This window comes from Candida oxycetoniae (genome assembly GCF_023343755.2).
Source record: "Candida oxycetoniae strain CBS 10844 chromosome Unknown scaffold28, whole genome shotgun sequence".
NCBI lineage: Eukaryota > Fungi > Ascomycota > Pichiomycetes > Serinales > Debaryomycetaceae > Lodderomyces > Lodderomyces oxycetoniae.
Genome location: NW_026055451.1, coordinates 50,113 through 76,484, shown reverse-complemented (window position 1 = coordinate 76,484; position 26,372 = coordinate 50,113). Strand labels below are relative to the sequence as shown.

The window sequence follows — 26,372 nt, the reverse complement described above, 5'->3', positions numbered from 1 at the left end:
TTTCTCGATTCTTGGTGAAAAATCAGAAACTCGCGAGTAGTTTTCTGATTTAAGAAAGTTGCGCGGCTTAGATCCAAACAAAGAAGCTTTGACAGAGCTTATCTTATTTGCACATAATAAGTTCCATTATTGTTTCAGCACGACAGGCGCCAGTAATGGATAACCTATCAAGACGTTTGATCCAACTATCCAAAAACGAGCTTGTTCAAAAAATTCTTGAGTCGGAAGCGGCTTTAAACGAATTTCAAGAGTCTAGTCGGGACTTGGAAAGAGCTCTTGAAGAAGAATTACATGAGTTGGAAAGCACCAACGTTGTATTAATCAAGCAATTACAGAACTTCAAGGGGCAGCTCAATAGCTCTCGACAGCAAAAATTGGATCTTGGTCGCGAGGTTGGCTCATTACAGGAGCTTATTCAAGAAAAAGATGCTGAGATTAGTCATCTACGCCAAAAAATTGTCAATATTGAGATCTTGAATGATTCTATGGAAAGCCAAGATAGAATCATGACTAGCAAGTATGAACTACAGCAAAGTTTCAATAACGAGCTTTTGGAAAAATTGGCCATTCTTGAAGACGAAGTCGATAGATTGCGTAAGTTAAATATTGAGAAAGGATTATACATTACCAACTATCAAAACCAAATTGAAGAATTGAATTTGAAAGTTACTAGTCTAGAGAGTCAAGTTTATAAGGAACAAGCTGGTGCGGTTGCTGGTGCGGGTGATAGTTGCGAAAATGGCGACGTCCTGATTTTGAGTATCAAGGAGATGCTCAAAACTACACCGCCTCCTAAACATTCCAATAACTCCACCAAAAACTCCAACAGCGACTATCCATTGGGACAAATAAAGAAATCTGATTCTCTACAAAAATTGAAAAATTTGACTAGAGATATCGAAGTATTTCTTTATGGATTTAATGGACAAAAGAATGATAGTAGTAATAATACTACTACTAATACTTATACTACTGCTACTACTAATACTAGTAGTAATAACAAGATGACCATATTTAAATCACCTTCTACAATTGAGTTGAACAAGCATGAAACTCCTCCCGCTATAAGAAGCGATAAAAGTACCACCACCACCACCACCACCACCAGTAACAGCAACAGCAATAGTATCAAAAGATTATCGTATAATAGCCAATTCACAAACCTACCGTCTATCAATGGAAGCCCTACAACAACAAAGCGCATCACTCAGAATATAAAGTAAAAGTGCGCGTACGTGCGCTGCACAACAGAAAAAATAAAAATAAAAATTCAATCAATTTTAATTGCGCAGGTTTTTGTTTTTTTTTTCCTTCATTGACTATATTCTTTTCCAGGTAACATTTATTGATCAAGAGTTGGTTTCGTAGGGGGGTTGAAAAGAGCAGGTTAAGACAGTATGGACCGGTTTAACGAGTTGGCTAAACGGTTTGACAATGAGGAGATGCTTACATATCTTGTTGATATGAGTCGAAAGCTCTCAAAGGAGAAATCATTGGATGAATCGGAGTATCATATTTATCTTGGACAATTAACACAATTGATTGAAAAACAGCAGCAGCAGCTGCTGCAGCTGCAATTGCAGTCGATTTCAGCCAGTAAGAAGAAGAAAAACGACTCGCTGTCACAGGCACCACCACCACCACCTGGAAAACATGCTGAGGCTTCGTACAATGTTTTCAAATTAGTCTCTAAGAACTTGGTATCGGTTTTACGTCACATCCCTTCAAAGATTTATGACACAACCAACCTGTTGCTCAATTTTTTACAATTGAGCGAGTCGGGAGATTTGAATCAAAACTCGAAAATCTCAGTTTTCTTACTCATTGACTTGTTTGACAACTTCCCGTCAAGTTTGAGTTCATTGATCACATTCAGCGTTTCACAGATATACAAGATTCTCAAAAAGGACCCTAGCGTTGATAGCGATTTGGTTTACTTGTTATATTCGGTTTCTAAACATGCAACAAGACACGATATAGATGACAAGTTGAATAGTAAATTGACGAAAATCGCCACAAAGGCTATAATGCAGGAGTTGATTTCGTTTGATGTCACCAGCGACAAGGGCACATCTACTGTGTTGTTGAAAAAAAACTATATATTGGTGCTAAAGAACATGTTGTTATTGAGTGTTTCTGGCCACTATGAGGCACTTTTGGCCATGTCCGCGAGGTCGGGTTCCGCCGGTGCCAAAATGAAGCCCGAAACAATAATGAGTCAGCAACACCAATATCAGCAAGCTTTGCTTGCTTCGAATGAAGCTGTCTTTGATTTTTGCTTGCGTAGTAGAAGTCAAGAAATACGAATCGCGATAATTGACTTGATAGCAAATTTACTCATCAATTTTATACTTGTGGGTGATTTTCAGCCCATTGAGTACTTGATCAATGCATACCCCTTGCCAAGTGCTAACTTTAAAGATTCCGGCTTACAATGGAATTTATCTTTTAATGGTGAGCCTTTTGCGGAGAACAAAGCAGATACCAACAACATTGCGAGTCACGATAGTGAATCCATTTTGAGTGTGAATTTAGAAACGAATTTGTACCAATCAAGTATAATAACATGTATAATATTTTACTTGCAAATGGAACAGTACCAAAATCCCGAGTTTTTACTGGCCAATTTAACAGATATTTTAACTTTGATTTTGCTAAAATTTAGTAATATGGATTGTGGCAAACAGTCTAATTTTCATGTGCAAAATACTGATTGGATCAAAACTGTATCAAACTGGAAGATTTTGATTGAGTTTGTAGTAAAAGAAGCAGGCTCTTCGGTTAATGACGTGCTTTCTGAATTTTTGCAATCCAAGTTATCAAATAGGAAAGAAACTGGCGATGAAGTGTTGGAAACAAACTCCTTATCGAAATCTAAATCTAAGAAAAGAGAGTCAAAGATTTTTGGTTTAATGAGCACCAAAACGTTCCAAAAAAGAGGGTCAACAAATTCGACCATTAACATCTATACCAATCCTTATCAAGCATATTTTGTTTTGCTTCTTATTCGAATTTTAATTCCTACCGGCTTGAACCTTGAAGATTCAGAAAAATCAAAACCAAAAACAAAAGCAAAAGAAAAAGAAAGGGAAAAGATGGCAGAAGATAAAAATGGAAAAGCACCTGAAGCAAAAAGTATTGATGATGAATTGGAAATCACTAAAAGTAGTGATGAGTTGCAAAGTGTGTCTATTTTGGAAAATGTTTTGCTTGTATTAATAGCAAACGATAATGTATACACACGGAATTATGCAATAGAAGCATTATTAGAGCTTGCTCAATTTCATCAAGCTAACGTCAACCAACTAATTTTGAGCTGTTTTAGATTGGTGGACCAGGAACAAAAGCATTCAAGTATAAGTCAATCCAGTACTAGTATTACTACTAAGAATTATCAAAATATATGTGGCATTTCAGCAGTAAGGCTATTGAGTTACTCGTTAGCATTGCTGTCTATTATAAAACAAACGGACCCTGCATTACTTCAAAACACTGTTATTGTAAAAATTTTGAGTTTTTGCACCCAAACGTTGAAGCACAGTAAAAACCACAATCAGAATTCCAGTTGTTGGGTCATTCTTTCGTCATTGGTGTCCCTATATAAATTTTCCGAATACGTGAGATTAAATTCTTCCCAATTTCTTGTGTTTTGGAAAAGTTTACTCACATCACAGTACATTAATACTTCAGTTGAAGCCAAGTCCTCGAGCAAAAGCCATACGAACGATATAATTGCGAATTTGAAATTAAGGACCTTGGCTTTAACATGTTTGTACAATTATTTGACTTCAGTTGATTTAACACCAGAATCATTGAAGCAAATCCATTTCATGTTGACAAAATCCTACAACTATTTATCCCACTTAGAGAGCAGTATTGAGAGCGTAGGCTTGGTCACAGCTCTTAATGGCACCGGTTTCAATGAGTCTAATTATGACCCCAACATGGTTAATAATATTTTGTACTCCAATTATTTCTTCAACGGCCAATTACCTCTGGAGAAAATAATTACTAGCTTAGTTTTTTACAGTAAAAAAGTGCTATTGCAGAGCTATGCCAAATTGGCGACTTTTTTAAAAAGTGAAATAAACTCAAATATAGTCATTTTTGTTATAAAAATGTTTAGCGATCACCGTTTATTTGCAAGAGACTGTTCCGTTGATCATGAAAAAGTATCAAGACCAAAAAGCAAAAGCTCCAATAAGAGTGCAGTGGAGAGCAATGATGTTTTGGTTTATTTAAATGAGGATTACAATTATGCTTTTGGTTTGACCAGTTTGTTTTCATACAAGTCCTTCATAATTGATGAACAACTGAGAAATAATAATGGGCAACGAGAAAATATATTTGCCATGAGAGCAAAGCCGTTACTGGATGAAAAGAAGGAGCAGTGTCCATCTTATTATTGGTTTGAGATATTTGAATATATTTCCTACCTTTCAAATGAGCACTCCCTTAATAATGATCCCAACTATTTCCAAACCTTGCAGAGTGATTCCGACTTGAAACAAACGTCACCAAACTTGACCACTTCTCTTGTGGATCTGTCAATTTTATTGTTTCAATTGCTGTTTCCACATCTAAGTACAAAAATTCAGTTTTCATTATTGGAACAGATTAAAAATTCTTTAACAGCCAAGCCTATTGATCAGCTTAGACTTAAAGCAATTCAAGTTAATGTATCAATTGCTTTGAATGGAGTAGTCCACAATGCCGTTAGGAACTCTCTAAAGATTGAAAAAGAAATTTTGCTGACGATTGTCGATATTATTAAGAATATAAACACTCAAAATGACCAGATGATGCAGTTGAACTCTTCTACTATAGGTTCATGCACAGTATTGATGTCCACAGATGATGTTCATGGGCTAATAACGAATTTGGTGAACGAAATCGTTACTCACGAAAACACCTACATCAGGGGCTTTGCAATTTTGATATTGTCCAAAATTTACTTCAATACTAAGATTGGATTTCGCGAGACCTATAACATCTTGCTTCAATTAATAAATGATACGAATCCGGTTATATATCATTACACACTTGAATCGTTGGTAAATGTGTTTGAGATTACAAGCAATGATAAGTTGTCCCTTATACCCCAAATCTTAGCAAAGCTTTCACAACAATACTTGAACAACTCATTTAGTTACGATGTATCAAATAAAGCATTAGTGAATCTAAAGACTCGATATGGATACATGAAAGATGTGTCCCATTTGTTAAAGTTGTTTGTGATGTCCCTTGGTCCTTTATTAAGGGAATGGAATGAAAAGCTGAAAACACAATTGCGAAACTTGATAATATGTCTCACTCATGGTATTGGGCTTGCCACCTTGAGCGATTACGTGCAAGTTTATAAGCAGTTAATGGAGTTGTTTCAAGAACTAGTCATATTCGATCCCAATTTTATTGAGGAAGAAGTGGAACTTTTTGTCAGTTTTCTAAATTTGATAATTTCAAAAAATCTCAAGATCTCCATTGCCAGCGTGCCGCCCACTGCTCTCAATACAGAGACTATTTTTCCTTTCAATACCAGTTTCGATTTGTACTCTGCCGCTTATGAATGTTATTATGAGTTGTTGAAAATATATGGAGTCAAGATTCTTTCACAAGAAACAGAGTATTTACTTTGGGTTTCTATGAACATAATGCCTTGCCCAGAGTTGGAAAGGTTGATTATACTCTGGCTTGAAAGCAGTTTAGAGAAAAACTGGTTTGGTATTTTGAATTCATTATTCAAATCTAGTTTGAAAAAGCTAGTGGGTCCTTTTTTAAAGTCAAATTATCAACAAAAATTATTACCGTTGCTACAGAGACAAAAGAACAGTAGTGCAAGCAGCGGTGGTATAGACTTTAAAGATGAAGAAAACGAGGTGATTGTTGGTGAGAATGACGAGACTAGTTCAGAAAAGAATGAGCCAATATCATGGACTTTCAAGCTATTTTTATTTGAAGCACTAAACCATTTGATGTCGTTAGCTTATAAAAATCATAGCTTAGTTGAACGATTAAAAAGTAGAATACCCGATATAGTCAAGTTATCTTTCCTTGGATCCACATCTTCAATTACCGAGTTGAAGATTAAAGGACTTGACTTGTTAAATTCTGCATTGGAGTTATTTGGTGAGCTAGAGGATCCCTTGTACCCATCCGTTTCTATTTTGGAGCAACAACAAGCTCAAATCATTAGTGCTTTGGTTCCTTGTTTTACCCCGGGAAACGATTACAAGGTTATAATCCACGCAATCAGGGTCTCGTCCAACTTTATCAATCTTCCAAGAATCAAATTTTATTCAAAACAAAGAATACTCAAAACATTGATTCAACTCTTGGAAGAAATTTCATCAAACAAATTTTTAAAGTTTGGCTTTTTGGAGACTATGTCTGAATTTGGGAAAAAGAGTATACAATTATCAATTCTCAACTGCTGGGCTGTTTTGAAAATTGAAACGTATGATGATCCGGAAGGTACCGAAGCTGAGTTTAAGGAGATTTTGGACAAGTACTCTCAATTGCTCACTTCGTTGTGGATATTATCTTTAAAGGAATATTCTGTAATCAAATATAGCGAATCATCGAGTAGAGAGTTAGAGATGCATGGAGATTACTGGATCAACTTGGTTAGCGTGTTGAGTTTGGAGTCAGAGGAGGATTACCAAAGGATTGACAAGATTCTTTCTGGGGATGGTCAAACTTTTTTTTTCATATTGTTCAGTCAATGTATCGAATCATTAATTCGAGGCAAGAATGTGTCACAAATCTTGAGATGTTTGCAAAAATTGGTGAGAAGCTCGCCTTTAGTCGATTTGATATTCAATGAGCAGATATTTGGAGAGGTAATTGTAGTTTTTGATCGATTGATGTTGATTGATGATGAGGCTGAAGTGCAGTGTTTATTGCTTGAAACATTGGAAACCATTTTCGAAACATTTGTTGCAACGCATCGATCTGATTTAGAGACTGGTTTTGATAAGCTATACGAGTTGATCAGAGTCACAATGCTTCCGTTGTTCAGAATATTACCCTTTCTCAAGTCAAACTATGATGCCAGTGACGCAACTTATGCCATTTTAATTAAGCATGCAGAGAGCGCGCCAAATTTGTTGGTATTAAAGAAAAGTTTTGAGAGTTTGACCAAGATGATTTCCCTTTTCCCTGATTTGGTTAAACCTGATCTTTATTCCTGTTTACTTTTTCTTTTTGCTAAAATTTATGAGAGCAAGAAGATGCTTTTGATTTCTGTTGTGATTCCGCATTTGAAGCAAATTGTTGTAGATTCCAAAAGGTTAGGTTCCGAGTCAGTTGAAACGTTTTATTCTGTTGTTTCGCAGTTTTATGAGATTGACCCAGAGTTGACGTACACTGCTATCACAGCAACGATTCTTGTTACTGGAGGAGGTGTGCAATTGAAAGAAACAGAGGCTGTCAAATTGGACGAGGCATTGTTTGCGCTTTTGAAAAACAATGAGACAGCATCTTTAGCGCTCCAATGCATCAAATCTCTTGTTCAAAATAGCACTAATACTAATGGAGCATTAGTGGTTAAGAAGCTTTTTTCTAGATTTATTAAGATAATCAGTGGGGTTGCTGAAAAGGAAGGACAAGACCAAAGTGATTGTGAAATTGATTTGAAGATAATTACAGAGATTTTAATGCTTTTCACAAAGACTATTCCCGACGATGAGACTAAGAAACAAGCTTTGTATTCAATATTTATACCAGTTTTAGTTAAAAATGAAGTTGGCTTTGATGCCGATTACCTTCAAGACAAATTGATGTATTTGGCTAAACAAGACTCCAATATTTTCAAACAAGTTGTCAATAAAAACTTGACTCCAAAGCAGAAGAAAACGACAGAGGATATCATGAAAAGAAGCTACCAAGTTGTCAAAGAGGATGAACACTTGCCAGAAATTGAATTGAGAAAGTTTGATTAAAAGATTTGAATACTCTATTCTAAAACTTTGGTTTGGGTCTGACAGGATATATATCAAGTTGAAACGTTTTTACGAAACTTTACTATTAATAAATTGTATGTGTATGTGTATGTGTAAGTTCTTAATATAAGCAATTCAGGAAGAAAACAGTAAAATACAAATTTGTTTGATTAGAAATGGTATATATGCTATAAATAGTTAAATATTACTAGTTATATTCTTCTACAGGTGATTCCCTTTCCATACAGAGATTTCTTCCTCTTTATACACTAAGTAATATTGTTAGCACTATACAAATATTCCTCTTACTACAGTATTAGAAAACAAATAACCCGCTTATGCTATCGAGCAGAGCTAGTCGACACTATCGGGCAGAGCGACATAGTGTCGCTAGTTAAACAAATTGTACCACCTCATACTAATTTTACATCATTACTTCCTGAAATTGGATAAAACATTACCTGATTTAGGTTTGATGGCCGAGCTGGTTTAAGGCGTCAGGGTAAGGTTAATATCTTTACCATACAATCCTGATCTCTTCGGAGGCGCGAGTTCGAATCTCGTTCAAATCACTAAATCTTTTTTTTTTGAAAGTGACACTATCAAGCAGAGCGAGATAGTGGAGCAGCACTCTATTCTATTCTATTCTACTCTACTATCCCTACACTACACTATCCCTACACTACACTATCCCTACACTACACTATCCCTACACTACAATACACTATCTCTACACTACTCTATCTCTGCTCAATAGTTGTATCCACTCTACTCCACTCTACTCTTCTCTACTCTTCTCTACACTACACTATCTCTGCTCAATAGTTGTATCCACTCTACTCCACTCTACTCTTCTCTACTCTTCTCTACACTACACTATCTCTGCTCAATAGTTGTATCCACTCTACTCCACTCTACTCTTCTCTGTCTCTGCTCAATAGTGTTATAAACTCTACTCTCTTTTTTAATTTCTTTTTTTTTCTTTGTTTGTATAACGCGTCTATTAGATATTAAACTATGTAAAGATATTTCTTCCCTATATCTCTTAACCAGGTAAGTTTAGAAAAGAAACACTGTGCTGCCTCCCCTCCCCCCCTTCCCCCCCCCCACTGCATTTTATATCAATGACGGAGATTACAAATGGAACTAGTGGTGGATTGGACTTTTCCAAATCGTCTCTATTTAGTGCTGACCCCTCCCTTTTCAATAAAGGGAGGGGTATAGAAAAGGAGATTCAATGCGAACCAATTGAATTTCTGCTTCCCCCGGTATCTAAACTGGATAAAGAGCAATGTGTTGATAAATCACTTAATAAACTGGTGAGGTTATTCAATGGCGAGATTATCAATCTTAAGCTCAAGCTGCCGCGAAGGTCAAAGAATAATGCAATTACCTCGTCCTCGCTTTTGGATATGGATTCACTTAGAACAAAGGTAGAATTGAGAAATAGGATTAAGGAAAACAACAGAAAATTGGAAGGACAACGAGACCAGCAACAGAAAATGACCCTTGAATCTGATATAGGTATCACCACCACCACCACCACCACCACCACCACCACCACCACGCATTCTCAGATCTGGACAGAAAAGTATCGACCCAACAATTTTTTACAACTATGTTCAGCTGGAAATGACAAACAGTACAGGTTGATAATGCATTGGTTAAGCAAGTGGTCACCAGTAGTATTTGGTGAGCAGGTTCTCAAGAAAGATGAGGGAGTAGTAGACTCCTTGGGAAGGCCTTTGAAAAAGATCTTATTAATCCATGGTCCCCCTGGAATTGGAAAAACAGTAGCCACTCATATTTTGGCACGTCAAATGGGGTATAACGTGCAAGAGTTAAATGCCGCCAATAGTATGGACACGCTACCTCAAGCTCAACAACAACTGCTGCTGCAGAATACCGCAAACGGTGCCTACACCAATGCGACCAATGCCCTAAGGTTGAAGATATACAATTCGTTGACTTCAAATATTGTTTCAAACAGCACTAAACCATCATGTCTTGTTATTGACGAATTGGATTCCTTGGCAAATATAGGTGATGTTGTTAAAGTGTTAACCGATATAGTCAGTTCTGACCAACGAGCTTATTATAAAAAAACATTCAAAAATAACAATAGTGATATGCTGGGCGACGGCACAAAACTGCAGCAAATGAGAAAGAAGAAGGACAGAATGTTGAATCGACCAATCATATGCATAGCCAATGATATTTACTCGAGGCGGCCTGGTAAAATTGGTCCTAATCCCTTGGAGAAAATAAGAGCCATATCTGAAGTTGTTGTATTCAGAAAGCCAACATTAGCACAAAAGGCAACCGGTGCTAAAATAAGTGGTAATGCAATGAAGTCTGTTAAGGATTTCCTTATGCATATTAACAACCAAGAAAGATTGGGATTGGATTATCGAGAAATCGGAGATATTTGCGAAAGTTGCGAAGGAGATATTCGTGCTTGTTTAAACCACATGCAGTTTAATGGAAAGAAACTGCATTATCAGGAGAGTAAAAGGAAAGGCGGCACTCTTCATATTCATGATAGAAATGTGTCATGGTACACCATGGTCGATGAAATGTTTAAAAGAAATCCACAGTTAAAGAAAGAAGACAATTTTATAAAGCTCTTGAACAAGTATATGAATGGTGATGGGAAATCGATAACTGGAAGTACCGACTCGTTTGAAAAATTTTTGAATGGAATATTCAACAAATATTTGGATGTTGTGCACCTCCAAGACGACTCTCTTCTCAAACCAGCAGAGTTGAGCGATTGGCTAAACTATTATGATACATTTAACCAAAACAACGTGGATTTGAGTCACTACTTTCCGGTAGTGGCCTTAAAGTCCTGGTTGCTTTTCAGTGAGATAAAGGTTCACTCAACTTCTCACAACTCGCTTGTACCAAATGCCAAGAACCTCGCATTTGAGTCGTTTGAAACTTTAAAAGAGAATAAGCATATTGTACAAACAGTGATGCAGAATGTGCCTATATCTACCCAGTTAGCAATTGGTGGTTGTGGTGCTAGTGGTGCTAAAATGGAGAGTCTGGCTACCTTGTTCTTACCATTTGTTTCCAAAATGTTGTCAGTGACTATGTCATCAAAAGTCAAGCTGAATTTGTCTAGTGCTGAATTGCACCGATTGGAAAAGATCACTCAACTTGTAAACGGCTTCAAGTTAAAGTTAGAGAACCAGAGAGCACTTGAAACTAGCCAGACTTTTTTGAAAATCTCACCTGATTGGGATCAACTATTACTCTATGAAAGTCAATTTTCTAAAACTAATGCAACTTTGGAAACAATGCAAATTCAAATCAAAAGACAAACTTTGTTTCCTCTTATCACAGCTGAATTGGAAAGACTAGCATCCTCCAAAAAGCGTCTTCTTCAGGAAGATACCACTAATCGTTTGAAGAAACAAAAAGTGCAACAAGAAGGAGAAGTAGAAACAAATGCAATGCAAAAGGACAAGAAGAAAAAGAATCAACATTTTTTCATGGATAGATATGAAGAAGTAAAGAGAACTGAAACTAAAGCACTGGATACATTTGCCTCGACTTCACAAAGGATTTGGGTTAATTACAATGAAGGTTTTTCCAATGCAGTAAGAAAAGAGGTTTTATGGAAGGATATATGGCTTCCTTAGATTGTCCTGCCCCATAATAAGAAATCAAACAATAACGCCAAGCCCCTCTTACTTGTAGCGTCCTACAATCGACTTATTTCTCTGTTTGTTCGTTCCTTTCCTTCATTCTTTACATTACATCTCTTTTTTCATTATGGTTTTTTTAAACGAGGATAAAAAAAAAAAAAAAAGTATTGTTTCCGAGTAAGGTGACTTTATTTATTTATTTATTCGTAGAAGGATAACCTTTATCATTACGATTATTACCAGCTAATGCCATGTCATTGAGCAAAGACTCGACAAAGATATTGATAACGGGGACGTCCTCGAATCTTGGTTTCAACATTGCTATTCGTATGTTGGAGCAACTACCTAATGACAAGGAAATAACGTTGATAGTTACATCACGAACATTACCAAAAGTGAAGGAGCTGATTAATGATATCAAAAAGTATATTGGTGAGCACATTTTTGCCAAGGTTAAGCTAGTTGAATTTGACTATATATTGGTTGACTTCACCGACATGATCTCTATCTTGTCTGCCTACTATGAATTGAACAAGAGATATGTCCATATCGACTATTTGTTTGTTAATGCTGCACAAGGAGTCTATGGAGGTATCGATTGGAATGCCGCGATTTTCGAGGTGGTTAAAAATCCAATAGAAGCAGTAACGAACCCTACCTATAAGCTTCAGAGAACAGGCGTACAATCTAATGACAATTTGGGGTTGGTATTCCAAGCAAATGTGTTTGGTCCATACTATTTTATTCACAAAATAAAGCATTTGTTGGCTAATGGAGGGAAAATAGTCTGGATCAGCTCCTTGATGTCTCAGCAAAAATATTTATCATTTAACGATTTGCAATTGCTCAGATCTCCCGAGTCTTATGAGGGTTCTAAAAGGTTGGTTGATTTGTTACATTTTGCAACTTTCAACAAGTTGAAAAAGGAGAATAATATCAACCAATATTTGGTGCACCCGGGGATTTTTACTAGTTTTTCATTTTTTGAGTACTTGAACTTTTTCACCTACTATGGAATGCTTGTGTTATTTTATCTTGCGAGATGGATGGGATCTCGCTACCACAATATCTCTGGTTATATAGCTGCAAATGCTCCTGTAGCTGCAGCAATGGGGAAAACTAAACAAAGCTTAAAGGTGGGCTCTGCTTGTGGCAGAACCGGTAGAGAGTATTTGGTTTATGAGGAGGTTGATACTACTGGTATGCATGATGTGCTTGATTACATAGACTCGTTAACCAAAGAATGGGATGAGAAACTCAAAGATCAAATTACAAACTCTAGGCAACCTTGATCAAATTACAAACTCTAGGCAACCTTAGCCATATTAAAAAAAAAAAAAAAGTACAAAAAAAAAAAAGAAGGAAAAGGTGTTTCAACTATAAAAGGGATGATCTAAACATTTACATCCACAACCACTCGGGCACTCATCGTTACCAGACCACCATTCTTTTGCGCACAGCAAGTGTATCACATGCTCGCACGATGCACATAATGTAGAGTTTTTTGTCAAAACAAGTTGACAATAGACACAATACTTTACAACTTGCCTCTTTGTAGTGTTCCAAGCATTTTGACTGCTAGATCCAACCATTGACACCGCGTTAATGAACTCTTGCGTTGGCAATTGCCTATTCTTCTTTCTTACGCCGATTTTGCATTCATGAACTGCAAAGCTCGACAGCTCTTTTGATTCAGAATTTGAATAATTAAGCTTTAAAATTTCAACACGTTTTATGGGTAAGTTCCAGTCATAGAGCGTGTCTGCATATTCCAGCCTGTACAGTTTGATCACATCATCATCCAAACATGTAGGTAGAGCTAAATTGCTTATATCAAGCTCGTTACAAAACTCCACCGAAACAGTAGGGAGTGACTGCTGGATTTTCAACCTGTTGTTACTTGTTGATGGCCTTTTTGTATTTAGTGATTTATTCCGCTCCGACAGAAACGTGGATACCCTTTTAGGCAAAGGAGTTTTGATATCATGGCCAGTACCAAGACCAGAACCAGAACCAGGACTAATCAACGATACCTGTGATAAATTTCCAACATTTGTTGATGGCACTCCTCCTCCTCCTCCTCCTCCTCCTCCTCCTGCGGGCTTGAATTTCCTCAAGTATCCAAATCGATCAGGTGATTCATTAATAATACTGCCATTATCCAACGATGAATCAACTGAGTGAGGATATGAAGCGGCTGAGCCTGGGAACTGTAACTCCTTTATAGTACTGGCCGTCTGCCAAGCTCTTTGATCTTGAGATAAACTATATTGAAGATCGCTGGGAGTCGCTGTCAGTCCCCTCATGTCCATACTTCCAGTGAAAAACTTATCGTTAACAGGAAAGTGAAAGTCTACATGTTCACATTCACTTCCCCGAAGAGCCTGCCAGCTCAGACTAGTTCGGACAGCAGCAGCAGCAGAAGCAGCAGTAGCAGCAGTACTTGGATAGCTACAAATAATGCACGACATTACAGCCAACATCTGAGTATTCCCCTTGTGAAAGTAGTAATCAAACAACTGTGGAACCAACCAGGTATAGCCAAATGGATGTGCACCCCAAAATGATAAATTGTCAAATTGTACTGAGGTTGGCTTCATTGTTGACGGAGTCAGACCACCAAATTTACTCGTCAATACAATCTCCAACACTCTCCAAGTATCACTGATTTCCTTTAAACCATACTTAAGAGCCACTTTGGAATTGTAATTGGCAAGACTCTCAGGAGTATCTCCAGTGACTCTATATTCACGCGCAAGATCAATACGATTGGGCAACAAATGACTATAGTCGTGAATGCTCACAATATTGAGATTTTTTTTGCTCTCATAACCTTTGACTTTCCGCTTCACCTCTCGCAAGGAAGAACGGTTATTGGATACTTCTCCATTACTAGTAATTCGTTTTAAAGAAGATTTGTGACTGCTAGTATTTTCCGCGAATCGGTTATCGATACCAAAACTAGACTTGAACAAACCCGGAACTCGTGTTCTAATGGATGCATCATTTCTCAAAAGTTCCTGTAAATCTTCCTCAAAACACTCATCTGACGAGTCACTCTCGCTAACTTCATCGTCGCAAGACTCGGGTTCTGAGGTGTCACTCCCATCAAGCACTTCAGAACCATCAGCTGCGGCTGCTTTCTCAGACAAGTTTCTCTTTCTATTGTTATCGTCAACATTCTCATTCTTATCATCATCATCATCATCATCATCATCATCATCATCATAATCATTAAGGTTTGCAAACCCTTTTTCTCTTTCATTTTCACTTTCATTTCGAGGCATAAAAAAGCAAACTAGACGACCATTCCGTGCCCACATTGCACCACACTTTTGTGGTAGAGGCGTTGAGTCAAAGGATGGTTCAATATGTTTGACAACACCACTATCGGCATTGTGGAAACCATCACCTTCGTTTTTTTCAAGATTATTACCAATACTTAAGTCGACACTTAGCCCAGGAATAAGATCGTCATACTCTGCATCCGCCTCTTCACCTGAAGAATACCCCCTATACCCTGGCTGTTGATTTATCAAGTCGTCTGCCCATCCTTCGTCACCAACTTCCACTTCATACTTCTCATTTCCATCTTCAGAACTACCGCGCCTGTTAGCAATCATCAAATGGTCGTCTAGTTCAACTTTCTCACCCATCAAGTATCGTAAACACAGCTCTAAGCAAAACCTCTGATACTTGTTTGTGTAAAAGTGAGCAATTTCACGCAAATTTCTTTCCATGGACATCTTGAGATCTCTATCAAGTTCATGAGTTTCCTCTATCGCAAATTTGATTGAGTTTTCCTTCAGTATTTTGCTCAGTCTCTTGGCATTTTTTTCAAAGTTTACATGCTCAAGGTAGGGATAGGAACTTGGAAAACTAATTGCAATTCTTATGAAAATCAATTTCTGCTCATCATCAGTTGTTTCGTCTACTGCTTGATTGATATGACTTGCATCTGCAGTGCTCTTACCTTCTTGTTCCCATTCGTCTTTACTGGTCACACTCTTTTCCTTGGATGCCACAACAATTGAATCCAACTTAGGGCTCGAATTCTCAATAATGGAGTGCAACGAGTCATGAGCATCAAGCTCTTGTTTACCCGACAATGGAACAGGGCCTTTTAAACTTATAACCAATTGTCCTGTTGACACTGATATTTTTTCAAACCTAATGAATGGAAATTTGTGGCCCACAATACTAACCTCCTCACTCAAGTTAGAGGGATCCTTATCTTCAATGCCAGTTGAGCTATCTCTGCGCCTGTCGCTACTTGCGTCTCCCATTCTAACACCAGATATCCAATCCAAATGATTCAATTGGGGCTGCTCGTGTCCTGATTGTCTACGTTTTTCCATTATTTCAAGCAGAGTTAAGGCGGATAATATATCGCCACCGTTTGTATTTGTCAAGTCTTCAATGGTCACCTCTGGCTCACGGCAATAGGTTCTATAACTGTATACTTCGATTTTACTCGGCAGTTTGACCTCCAGTAAATCATTATCCAGCTCATTTTTGAAATTGAAAAAAGTTGGATTATAATTTACCCCCTTGTAAATTTCTTCATCGTGCGGCCACAACTTCAAGTCAACATCTTTGGAAGACCAAGTAACTAATTGATAATCCTTGTACGAATTTTTGGAGCTAAACTTGTCATACTTTGCATGTTTTGTTCTCCACAAGAAATCCTTCATTGGACCATGGTGGCCTTTAAAAGAGTAAGTAAAATCTCCAGTAATGCGTTGTGTTGCGCCTGTAGATAGATAAGCTTGGTACGCATCTTCATAATTGACAATATGGATAGCATTTTCGCCACCGAGAAGAGGCATAACACCACAAGCTTTATCTGATCCAAACGGTAGTGTTCTTGCTCTAGCTATTGGGAAATCAGTCTTTATCACCACGCTGGGCATAATTTGACTTTTTTTGGTTTCGTCAAAGTAGTTGAACTCGTTAATTATGTCTTTTGCCCTTTTGGTTTCCAAGTCCCAAAACTTGATGCTGTTGTCGTTAGAGCATGTAATCATATTTTTGAGTCCCTGGGTGAAATCAAGGCCATTGATTTTACCTTCATGAGCTTTAGCGACTTTGACCACCGGTAACGCTCCCTTTCTAGTATCCCACAAATAAAGAGCATTATCATGCGTCAGTGCTACTTCAAAGGCATTCAAGGAATTCCATTTGACTTGCGTTGCTCCTGCTCTCCACTCGGCGAATTTGAGAACGGGCTTTCTCGGCGTTCGCATATCCCAGCTAAAAACCATTGTATCAACTGAACATGTGGCTAGAAGCTCTGGGTCCGATGGGTGGAAGTTTATATCCGATATTGCTCTAGTATGAGCATGAAGTATATTGGCAATAGCATTGTATGACGGTCTATTCAAATCCCACAAAAGCGCCTTTTGATTCGAGGTGGATATGCACCACGACGGTTTCTGTGAGGAATGGGGGGACCACTGAACGTCAGCTACTTCCCATGAAGTTATATGGTGAAGCCATCGCGGAGGTGTGAATGGATCATCCATATCAATTATAAAAAGCCCTCGTCTTCCTGCAAGTACAGCATCTCTCCCATTGGGAGCCAACAGCATAGCTCCAATTGCTCCATCTACACGCAACAGCAACGATTTACCAAACGTCGGTGACTCATTGGGATCTAGATTTCCAGCATCCATTAATTATCAATGGTCCATAATATCTTCCTTGGGGGCCCTCTTGAAGAAGAAGAAAGGAAGAAAGGAGGGAAAAAAAAAATTAAAAACAAAAGTGAATAGAAACAAGAGTCGAAAATAGAATCAATCATCAAACTAGTGAGCAAGTTGATATTATTGAGTTTTTTGTTCAGTTATGAGCGACCAGGCTAATACTAATGGGGATACTATTGATGAAGAGTTTAATGACATTGACGATAATATAATTCTTGACTCTGTTGTCAAGGAAAGTGACAATTTGGAGCCAATGAGTTCTAACGAAAACCAAGTACGACAATCAAAGAGTGAAAAATTGAAACAAAAACAACAGAGTTTATCTGCTGCTGCCGCTGCTAGTGCCGCTGCTGCGCCATCTTTGATTCCAGACTTACCGGAACTTACCAGGAAGGACAAGACGCTAAAGGAAGTTTTGGACATGATGGATGACGAGTTTGCTCCTATAATACCCGATGCTGTAACCGATTACTACCTTGCAAAGAATGGATTTGAGTCATCTGACGTTAAGATCAAGAGACTTATTGCGTTGGCTACCCAGAAGTTCATTAGCGATATTGCTCAAGATGCTTATGAATACAGTAGAATCCGAAATTCGAGTTCCGTGTATAATTCTGCAAACCCGCAGGTTAGGGCTAAACAGTTATTACAAGGACAACAGTATGCAAATCAACAAACACTAGCTGGAAATAGTAATAACAATGCTGAAAACTCGGGAGATCAACAAATGTCGCAACAATCGCACTCCACTGCGGGAAACCAACAAGGTAAAGTTGTCCTTACAATGGAAGATCTCAGTAATGCTCTAAGCGAGTATGGAATGAACACTTCCAGGCCAGACTTTTATAGGTAGAGTAGTATGTAGTAGCATGTACATGGCATGTTACTAGTTGCAGTAGGTACTATGGTGTAATGGAAATATACACACATATATATATATCTACATATATACTAAAAATTGAAAAAACAAAACCGTTTTGAAAGATGCTATTACAAAATACTCTCCTCTACATTCCTCCCATACCTCCAAATTGCTTCATCATTTGCTGCATCATCGAGGGATTTTTCATCATATTTTGAGCCTGTTGCATCATTCCCGGGTTACTTCTCATTAACTGCTGTGCCTGTTGCATCATTGCTGGGTTATTCATCATACCACTCAATCCTCCGGCACCTCCAGGGCCTCCAGCACCACCCATCATTCTCATTGCTTGTTCCATAAAGTTAGGGTTAGACTGCGCTTGTTGCATCATTCTTTGCATTTGTGGGTTATTTCCAAATGGTCCTCCAGCTTGACCTGGCTGGCCCGCTTGAGCTGCCATAGCGGATTTAGCCATTGTCGACATCATTCGATGTTGCTGCAAGATCATTTCCACTTCAACTGCACTGCATCCGGAACCTCTGGCAACTCTAATGATTCTACTAGGCTCCTTGATAAAAATTCTACCATCACTCTCCAATTCCTTTGTCGTCATAGAGTCCATAATGAAGATCATGTTTCTGATTTTATTTGATGTTTCTTCTTCGCCCACTTGGGACATTATACTGGACATACCAGGAATCATTGATGCAATGTTCGTGAGAGGTCCCATTTTCATAAAGTTGTTCATTTGATTTTGAAAGTCTTTCAATGTGAATTTACCCTCCTTGATATGCTCAATAGTCTGCTTATGACCTTCATCTTGATGCAAATTAAGCGACTGCACATGTTCGATAAGCGATTGAATATCACCAATACCCAATAATTTCGATATAAATGACTTTGGATTAAACACCTCGAAATCTCCAGTATGTTCACCTGTTCCCACAAACGCTATTGGTGTCTTTGCTGCTGCTGCACCACTAATCGCACCACCTCCTTTTGCATGGCCGTCCATTTTCGTTAGAATGATTGACCCAAAATTCGAGCTTTCCTTGAACGCGCGAGCTTGCGATTCTGCAGCTTGTCCTATTGAACCATCCATCACCATGATTGTTTGCGTAGGCTGTATCATATCGCCAATTTGTACCATTTCGGTGAACAATTGATCTTCTTGTCGATGTCTACCCGATGTGTCCACTATTATAATATCGAATTTCTCTTGTTTAAACTTTTGTACACCCTCATAAGCAATCTTGACTGGATCGGGCTCCAAGTATGACCCATAATAGGGAATGTTCGCCTTGATTGCATTCTGTTTCAATTGGTCAAAAGCACCAGCTCTAAACGTATCTGCACAAACTAAACCAACCTTAAACCCTCTCTTTTTATAATAAACGGCCAATTTGGTACATGAAGTGGTTTTACCAGCACCTTGAAGCCCAACAAGCATAATCACGTGGCTGCTCTCTTTTGAAACTCGCACTTTTTTACCCTTGATGGTTTTCGTAGTAGATGATAATTTCTTGGGTTTTGGTGGTTCCTCGTGCGAATCCACCAAGGCACATAGTTCATCATATATGATCTTTTGTAATTTCTTTCGCTTGTTCTGAGATGACGTCTCTTTGGTAACTTTCTCCTGTTCGATCTTGTCTCTTATATTGCCCCTCAATTTCGCAACAAGCTTGACATTGATATCACTTTCTAATAAAGCAGTGCAAATATCCTTGAGCATTTGCTGAATCTCATCTTCAGTACCATTGTCTACCGATGAGAGCGCACCTCTAAGTCTCTCTCCCAAATCAGCTAAAACCATCCTATAACCTATAGCCTCTCTTTTTGGAACCGTTCCTCAACTTATGGCCTCTCTTTTTGGAACCGTTCCTCAACTCTTCCTTCTCTTTATTACCTTCTTTAACTTGTCTCGCTTTATGATTTGAATTTTTCAATGTGGAAAAAAAATTGTCGTGCGCTGGCGGAAAGAATATATAGACTATCGAGTAGAGCGAGATAGTCTATATCTATCGAGTAGAGCGAGATAGTCTATATCTATCGAGTAGAGCGAGATAGTCTATATCTATCGAGTAGAGCGAGATAGTCTATATCTATCGAGTAGAGCGAGATAGTCTATATCTATCGAGTAGAGCGAGATAGTCTATATCTACTATCTCTATAGATTGTTGAGCAGAGCAAGATAGACCATATCTACTATCTCAATAGACTATCTTGCTCTGCTCGATAGTCTATATCTACTCGTTGCTCGATAGTCTATATCTACTCTCCCTATAGACTATCTCGCTTTGCTTGATTGACCATGTGTACTCTTTTTATAGACTACCTCACTCTGCTCGATAGTCCATATCTACTCTCCCTAGACTATCTCGCTCTGCTCGATAGTCTATTTGTACATTTTCGTTTTTGATTGGATTCCTCATCTCGCGATTATAATTTCATTTAGTTTTAATTTTTCGCAATTGAGAAAGGTACAAGGTTAAATAGTAAAGATAAGGAATAAGGTTAAGTAATAAAGATGCTGGACAATGCCCAGTCGAGACCTGCTCAAGGTGAGTCTAAATCTATGATACTGCAGCTGCAGTTGGCGTCTAATCAGACCGGCTCGATGTCGAGTTTAGAGTCGGATAAAGTGGAAAAAGATGTATCTAAAGTTGATTTCACAGAAGGTGGTGTTGAGAAATTCAAATTTTACCCTGATAATCCGCAAAGTCACCGTCACAAGTATAAGTGGACAATGAAAGAAGCTTCAAAATTTTATGATCCTTGTGAAGAAAGTCGTATAGCTTCGATGAACTGTTTGTATAGGAATCAAGACGATAAATATGTGTGCCAGGAGTTTTTTGACGCTTATCGAGAGTGTCGCAAGGATTTCTTTAAAAAGAAGAGAAAAGATAGAGTAGAGGGACAGAAAGGTTGGGGTTGGTAACGGGGAAAGCGCAATACAAAAGAAGGCAAAAAGACAAAGGTTTGAAATGTAAATATATAGCTATACCGATAACGGGCCAGTTTGAAATGGAAATATATAGCCATACCGATTACGGGCCAGTTTGAAATGTAAATATATAGCTATACCGATTCACAAACGGGCCAGTTTGAAATGACTTTTCCCCATATTTTATCGTAGCTGCTTCTTTCTCTGCAATATTGATTTCCAATTCCATGTGAGCAAAGGTACAGCTTGTCAAAGATGCTAGTAAAGGTATTGTGTATTTCTAGGGCACCCGATTTTTTGTGAATCGAACAAAGCAACGTTGCCCGGTGAACTTCATCTCCCCTTGGCACTTCATTAAAGCAAAGCTCATCGTAATTCCTCTTGTATTCACTCACGGATTCCGGAGATGCCTGGCATAAAAGAAAGTTGATTAAAGAATCAGCAAGTTCAGATATGTTCAAGGTGATTGTAAACAACGTATAGTTTAACTGGATATTTATGATTGTGGTGCATTCGTCATCAGTTAATAGCTTGGCTAGCTTAAATGAGAGGTTCCTTTCCCAATCCTCAAGAAATAATTCAGAGTGTTTTTGGCCTAAGCGGCCATTGAGTCCCGTAGCCTTGGGAACATTAGCTTTCTCCATATACCTAAATCCTTTGGTTAACACATCCAAGTTGGTTTTGAACTCTCTAGTTAAGTGCAACGCCTCTGATTTGCGTGATCTCTTTATTTTCAGGTCCGTAAAGTTTTGCAAGTCCTCATTGAGGCTTTTCAAAAAGTTGTAGAAAAAATCCTCTTTAAACTGAATAAACGGATTTATCGTCATCCACTCTAGTAGTTGAAACTTTATTCTCCTAGAGTTAATGCGAGGGAATAGCTTGCTTCTCTCTTTCTCGAATCTCAAATCATAATTCTTGAAATCTATAATCTTTCCTGCAAACGGAACACTGGCAAAGCTATTATCGGATATTTTGAATTCAATGCTATCGTCTGTTAAAAGTGTCTCGAGTAAACTAAATTTCCTATTCAAACTCTTATTTACCACCAAACATTTTTGTGTTGAGGTGCCCCAAATAAAATTTATGAAATAATAGAAGCTCATGATAGGTGAATCGTCTTGGTGACGACACCACGATCCAATATTAAATGTGCCCAATACATCTGTTCCCACATGATTGAAATGCACAAAGCTTCTACTTTCAGTCCAGTACGGGAAAAACATATCATCTTCATCCTTCCGATCAAAATACAACATATAACAAGATCCACTGTGAAAGTTACTATTGGGGAGACCGCTTGCAAGTACGTCTCTACTAATCTCAGTATAGGGATAATTATAAGCCGACTTGTCTCTAGTGTATGAAATAGCTTCCTTATTGTTGCAGGTATTTGTAGTTTTTTGTTTCTTTTGCGTTTGCTCACGCGGCCCTGCTCCACGGGCCCTTCTTTTAGTTTGCGGGGGCAATGGTGGTGGCAGCAATAATGATGATGATGATGATGATGATGATGATGATGACGTTGTTGCTGCTGCTGCTGCTACTGCTGCTGCTGTTGTTGTTGTTGTTGTTGTTGTTGTTGTTCTTGCTGCTGCTGCTGCTGATGATGATATTGATGATGATGGTGGTGGTGGTGCAGTTGTTGTCCTTAGTGATTTGTTTGCTGGAAGTGGAACCTGCCTTGCTCGTCTCCTTTTCAAAAACGAGTCCATCATGTAATCTATATTAGTACCAGACTCCCCATCAATTTGCATAAGGTCTCTAAAGCTGGGGAAAAATGTCGTTCTATTTTCACTTCTGGATTTTGTACTGTTGATGCTGTTACTTTTTTTGAATAACGGAGATTCTCCTTGAAAACGCCTACTATTTACTATGTCGGAATACAATTGTACCAAATCTTTCTGCAACTGCAGAGCCTCTGAGTTGAGTATATCTTTGACCAAGTTGCTGTCTTTATTGCTTTCGTCATTTGCTTCTTCCTCGTTATTCAATATGCTTCCAATTCTAATGGCATTTTGCCGCCTCAAAGGAATACCCATGCCCAACGGAATAGTAGTCATGGAATCAATCGCACTTGCGCCTGCACTTTGCGACGCGGCGGTGGCAGCAGCAGTGGCGGCGGCGGTTGCAGTGATTGTGGTATTCTGACGTGCTGAGGAAAGAAGCAGTCGTTCAATGCTCTGTTGTGAAGCGCGACCAATATTGCCTTCATTTCTATTTTGACCAACCTCAGCTTCGGAATAAAACACCACCTCTTGTTCTTCCCCATCAAAGCTCTGATTTTCTTCATCATCGGTGGAATTATTGAAATAAATGTCTTCGTCTCCAGACCCGCCAGGCAGCTCTCTTGATAAGTTACGTATTTGCGGTGGTGGTATACTTTGTGAATCTATAGCAGCGGCAGTGGCAGCAGCAGCAGCAGCAGTGGCAACAGAAGCTGATTGTGTAGCATTTTGGTTCCCTTCAGTACTATTAACCAAATGATTAAAATGTGATTGAAGCCTGTGAATATCGCTAAAGTGCCGAAGAATGCGTGATCGAAAATTGGCTTCCTGTAAATCTGATCCTGGATTACTCATTGCAAAACCTTTGTAGAAGCTAGAAGCAACGTCAATTCAAAGATAAAGGGTACCTGAAAAGAAAGGCAAAGAGTTTTCACCTTAACAAACAAATTTTGAGGGATACTTTTGTTAAAAATTGCAAAGCTACAAACTCTCAAATCGTTCCACGCGGGAATGATCACTTGGAAGCGCTGAAATATGGTTTTAATTATTATAATGAAGTTAATGGAATATACATATATATATATATGATGTACAAGGTACAAGATATAAGAGTAAAGAGGTGTAGTATAGTAATTTCTCTAATAGGTTCAAAGAACAAGAGTAAGGTATGTTTCTCCCATTGTGCTGTGTAAATTTTGATAAATCTTTATATCCATTTTTTTTTTTTTTTTTTTACTTGTAAGAAACTTGTTCCATCGAAAAATATCTTGAAATGAATGGGACACGGATTATCGATAGGGATTTTCCCGATAAACGTTTTGAGAGTGTAAATATAAGAGTAAGTTGTATCGTGTTTTACTGTTTTGAACATGTCACTGTTTTTTTTTTTACTGTTTGAACATGTCACTGTTGTTTTTCTACTGTTTGGACATGTCACTATTGTGTTTTCCAATAGATGTCTTTTCGCAACTTTTATATTTTGACGATAATTTGCATAAATATCCTCTAATAGGCATATAGTACCCATGTATATTATTCTAAATTGTTATTAAAAGTGCTGCCTCTCTTGTTTCGTCAACTGCTCATCCGTAGTGTCTCTATCCAACCCAAGAACTCTCTTTGATGTATATACAATGATTACAAAGATAGCCATTGCTATTGCGTATACCAAATAAGGCAAGGCGGCATTTCCATAATTCAAAGCAGCTTTGTACACTCCAAGAACAATCGGAGATGTGAATATAGCAACAATATTCAACATCAAAATATTTGCTGAGAACAACTGAGCACTTTTGGAGTTTGGATAAAATTTCAATATGGTACTATCCATTGTTGGACCAATAATTGCACCGATTGAAAAAAAACCTACTATAATAAAAAACAGCCTTGTTGTTTGAGCCAAATAGAAAGCTATAAACAGGATAAGCCCAGTAACAAAACCAATCATTAGTAATACATACTCAATCATATCAAATTGAAGGTTTAGATTTTTCAACTTGAACCAGTTTTTCAAAACAATTCTTTCCAAAAATGGTAGAAGAAGAATCAATGAGAATGCTCTGGCTATGGAAATGATAGATAGTAAATGGGCTATATCTCCTGAGTTCCAGTCAAACTTGAATATACCATATTGCATGACCAATTCATTCATGGCGTAAATAAGGCCCTGGTAAAAAACCGAAGCTGCAATTAATCCAATCACGGCAAGTTTGATTTGGCGATACCTGTGTTTTGTTCTTGTCCTAGCCATATCTTTCGGAAAAATCAACAAACGTAATGGCTTGAAAATATTGCAAAACAGTAATATTTCTTTCATTGCAATGGCTCCTTTCCTAGAATTTGGTTTAGGAAAAACGGATTCATCTAATATGTCATCATTCGATAAAGCTTGATCTTCTGATGATTTCTTCATCTCCTTACCTCTAGACTCTGGGAATATCGCAACAACATAAAACAACAAAAAAAGTTGCATTAACAACTCTGCTCTCAAAATAAACCATTCGCCATATGTGAGTTCTTGCAACTTGCTAATGCTGACATTCCCGCCACTTTTCAAACCGAGGCTTAAAAGTGTACCCAATGCTGGACCAAAAGATTGTCCGACAAATGTTGCCGAACTCGCCAAACCAAAAGCAAACGTTCTTTTGCTGGGTAGTGTTATGTCACTTACATAAGAGTTTGCTAGTGCCGATATGATATTCGTACCTCCAGTGATTGCTTGCAAGTAATTGGCAACTAACAATGATTTGAATTTTAAGATATTGAACGAATACAAATAATATTGCAAAAAACGAGACAAAAGCGAGGTTAACACCAATGCAATAAAGAATGGTTTTCTGCCATATATGTTTGAGAGTTCTCCATATTTTGCTGTCAAGGGTAATGAAAAGGCAGTTAGACCAACTAATAAAAATTGGTTATAAGTTGCTAATAAACTCTGCACAATCTCTTCCTTGTCTTTATCACCATCATTACAACTTGAACCGTTTAACTGACATTCTGTCGCTATAGTATTAGCAGCGAGTTTGTACAAGACAATTTGACGTGTTGAATCCGCCATGGCAATGCTCATGGTCAACGTACCTACAACTTGAATGATGCCAAACACACTTGGTCTGGAAAACCAAGGTAACTGTTCGTTTTTCTCAACCTGTATTCGCAATAACGTTTCAGAGCTTTGAGAACTAGTGTCATTGTCATCAACGTTTGTCGTCTCATTACTCTCCAGTGCTTGATAGTTGTCGTTGACACCTCTATCCTGCAACAACGGCGACTCCCCGTGGCTACCAAGCAAGTGACTACTCTCACTGTGTCTTTTCAAAGTGACCATTTCTAATCAACGAATATCCCATTTGGATGAGATCTTTGAAATCCAAATTCTTTCAAAGACGTTTCATAGCAAGTGGAAATTTTGGCCCATCTCAAGAAGGTACAGCGGCTTTTCATTTGCTTTAGCTGCAAAATGAAGATTTCAATTCAAGTCAAAATCAAAATCAAGTTGACTTGAGTTGACTCGGGGCCCACAGCTGGGCTAAAAAGCCAA

At 38.0% G+C, this 26,372-nt stretch overlaps 10 protein-coding genes across 10 annotated transcripts; 6 read left to right on the top strand and 4 right to left on the bottom strand. All coding sequences in view use genetic code 12, as the record gives it.

Moving 5' to 3' along the window:
* Positions 1-155: 155 nt before the first annotated feature.
* Positions 156-1,223, top strand: KGF56_003181 (uncharacterized protein; the record flags this gene model as incomplete). Its single annotated transcript, XM_049324488.1, has 1 exon — positions 156-1,223. One exon carries the CDS (start codon positions 156-158, stop codon positions 1,221-1,223), a length of 1,068 nt encoding a protein of 355 aa, XP_049179767.1.
* A 174-nt stretch (positions 1,224-1,397) lies between these two features.
* On the top strand, positions 1,398-7,940 carry KGF56_003180 (uncharacterized protein; the record flags this gene model as incomplete). The annotated part of the gene is made up of 1 exon (XM_049324487.1): positions 1,398-7,940. The coding sequence occupies one exon, from the start codon at positions 1,398-1,400 to the stop codon at positions 7,938-7,940; it is 6,543 nt and encodes a 2,180-aa protein (XP_049179766.1).
* A 1,124-nt stretch (positions 7,941-9,064) lies between these two features.
* Positions 9,065-11,590, top strand: CTF18 (Ctf18p; the record flags this gene model as incomplete). Its single annotated transcript, XM_049324486.1, has 1 exon — positions 9,065-11,590. One exon carries the CDS (start codon positions 9,065-9,067, stop codon positions 11,588-11,590), a length of 2,526 nt encoding a protein of 841 aa, XP_049179765.1.
* Positions 11,591-11,847: 257 nt separating this feature from the next.
* ERG27 (3-keto-steroid reductase) lies at positions 11,848-12,888 on the top strand (the record flags this gene model as incomplete). Its single annotated transcript, XM_049324485.1, has 1 exon — positions 11,848-12,888. One exon carries the CDS (start codon positions 11,848-11,850, stop codon positions 12,886-12,888), a length of 1,041 nt encoding a protein of 346 aa, XP_049179764.1.
* An 81-nt stretch (positions 12,889-12,969) lies between these two features.
* Positions 12,970-17,271, bottom strand: KGF56_003177 (uncharacterized protein; the record flags this gene model as incomplete). Its single annotated transcript, XM_049324484.1, has 1 exon — positions 12,970-17,271. The coding sequence occupies one exon, from the start codon at positions 17,269-17,271 to the stop codon at positions 12,970-12,972; it is 4,302 nt and encodes a 1,433-aa protein (XP_049179763.1).
* Positions 17,272-17,443: 172 nt separating this feature from the next.
* KGF56_003176 (uncharacterized protein) lies at positions 17,444-18,154 on the top strand (the record flags this gene model as incomplete). The annotated part of the gene is made up of 1 exon (XM_049324483.1): positions 17,444-18,154. The coding sequence occupies one exon, from the start codon at positions 17,444-17,446 to the stop codon at positions 18,152-18,154; it is 711 nt and encodes a 236-aa protein (XP_049179762.1).
* Positions 18,155-18,308: 154 nt separating this feature from the next.
* On the bottom strand, positions 18,309-19,976 carry SRP54 (RNA-binding signal recognition particle subunit; the record flags this gene model as incomplete). The annotated part of the gene is made up of 1 exon (XM_049324482.1): positions 18,309-19,976. One exon carries the CDS (start codon positions 19,974-19,976, stop codon positions 18,309-18,311), a length of 1,668 nt encoding a protein of 555 aa, XP_049179761.1.
* A 714-nt stretch (positions 19,977-20,690) lies between these two features.
* KGF56_003174 (uncharacterized protein) lies at positions 20,691-21,101 on the top strand (the record flags this gene model as incomplete). Its single annotated transcript, XM_049324481.1, has 1 exon — positions 20,691-21,101. The coding sequence occupies one exon, from the start codon at positions 20,691-20,693 to the stop codon at positions 21,099-21,101; it is 411 nt and encodes a 136-aa protein (XP_049179760.1).
* Positions 21,102-21,241: 140 nt separating this feature from the next.
* On the bottom strand, positions 21,242-23,683 carry KGF56_003173 (uncharacterized protein; the record flags this gene model as incomplete). The annotated part of the gene is made up of 1 exon (XM_049324479.1): positions 21,242-23,683. One exon carries the CDS (start codon positions 23,681-23,683, stop codon positions 21,242-21,244), a length of 2,442 nt encoding a protein of 813 aa, XP_049179759.1.
* A 694-nt stretch (positions 23,684-24,377) lies between these two features.
* KGF56_003172 (uncharacterized protein) lies at positions 24,378-26,159 on the bottom strand (the record flags this gene model as incomplete). The annotated part of the gene is made up of 1 exon (XM_049324478.1): positions 24,378-26,159. The coding sequence occupies one exon, from the start codon at positions 26,157-26,159 to the stop codon at positions 24,378-24,380; it is 1,782 nt and encodes a 593-aa protein (XP_049179758.1).
* Positions 26,160-26,372: the final 213 nt, after the last annotated feature.